Below are 881 nucleotides of genomic sequence, written 5' to 3'. Positions count from 1 at the left end.
CAATATTCTCTCATGTCATCCGACCCCTAAAACTAAAAACATAGTTTTTGAACTCAAAAATTCAACTCTACTTGGATGACCAACTAGTTTTTTAAAAATCTATAAAGCCTTTATGTTCACATTATCATATCTATAACGGTCAACTTGGTCAAGTTTTGTAACATAGATCGAGTATTTTCAAAAAATTACTTGTGTTTGGATGGCCAATTCTCATGGTGGAAAAATCACTTAGAGGCCTCTGAATCCAAGATGACTTGCCCCTCGAATTTGATTTATCTAAGCCATGAATGTTTTAACCTATCCTTTGGTGGATCTACACAACATATTTGGCCTTATTTGTTGAATGATGCCCTAGGAGCTGTAGACATGGAGCTGAGTGGGCTGTTGATGTTTGAGTTGTTAAGGTTTAATAAAACACATGCTAAATTGAAGTTGTCAAAGTCTGTTAGACTTGACCTACTCTTCTGCTATTTTATTGGAAGTTTCTGTTATGTAACTATAGCAGATTTAACTGCATTTTTTTTTTATGTTTTTTCTATTTTGATAAGTTGTATAAATAAGTACTTTGATGATCAATACAGAACAGCTTAAGAAGACTCAAAATTAAGTTTGTTTTGCCAACTTTTACACTTTATTTCAAAAGAGAGACATGTGAGGTTGAGTGAGCCTAACCACTTACCTTAAACACTCACCATCTCCCCTATCTAAATCACAAAAGCCTACAACAAACGCAGGATGAGTTCTGGAGCTTTATTGAATGCAATAGCGCCTCCAGTGTTTGATGGAACGAATTATCAAGTGTGGACTGTCCAAATGGAAGCCTATCGTAATGCTAATGATCAGTGGGAAGCTGTTGAAATTACATACGAAGTTCCTCCCTT

At 35.3% G+C, this 881-nt stretch overlaps 1 protein-coding gene across 1 annotated transcript in view; it reads left to right on the top strand.

Annotated features, from left to right (window-relative positions):
* Window positions 1-735: 735 nt before the first annotated feature.
* Window positions 736-881, top strand: part of LOC147381089 (uncharacterized) — a 3,188-nt gene continuing 3,042 nt past the window's right edge. Inside the window, exon 1 of the mRNA XM_086430862.1 lies at window positions 736-881. This exon is cut by the window's right edge and continues 305 nt beyond it. Within this exon, the coding sequence (XP_086286988.1) occupies window positions 736-881 (146 nt within the window).

The sequence above is a fragment of the Akebia trifoliata genome, unplaced genomic scaffold (assembly GCF_017979445.1).
Source record: "Akebia trifoliata isolate Shusen 1 unplaced genomic scaffold, ASM1797944v1 Contig00766, whole genome shotgun sequence".
Taxonomy (NCBI): Eukaryota; Viridiplantae; Streptophyta; class Magnoliopsida; order Ranunculales; family Lardizabalaceae; genus Akebia; species Akebia trifoliata.
Note: the sequence above shows the minus strand (reverse complement) of the source record. Positions and strands in the feature narration are given on the sequence as shown.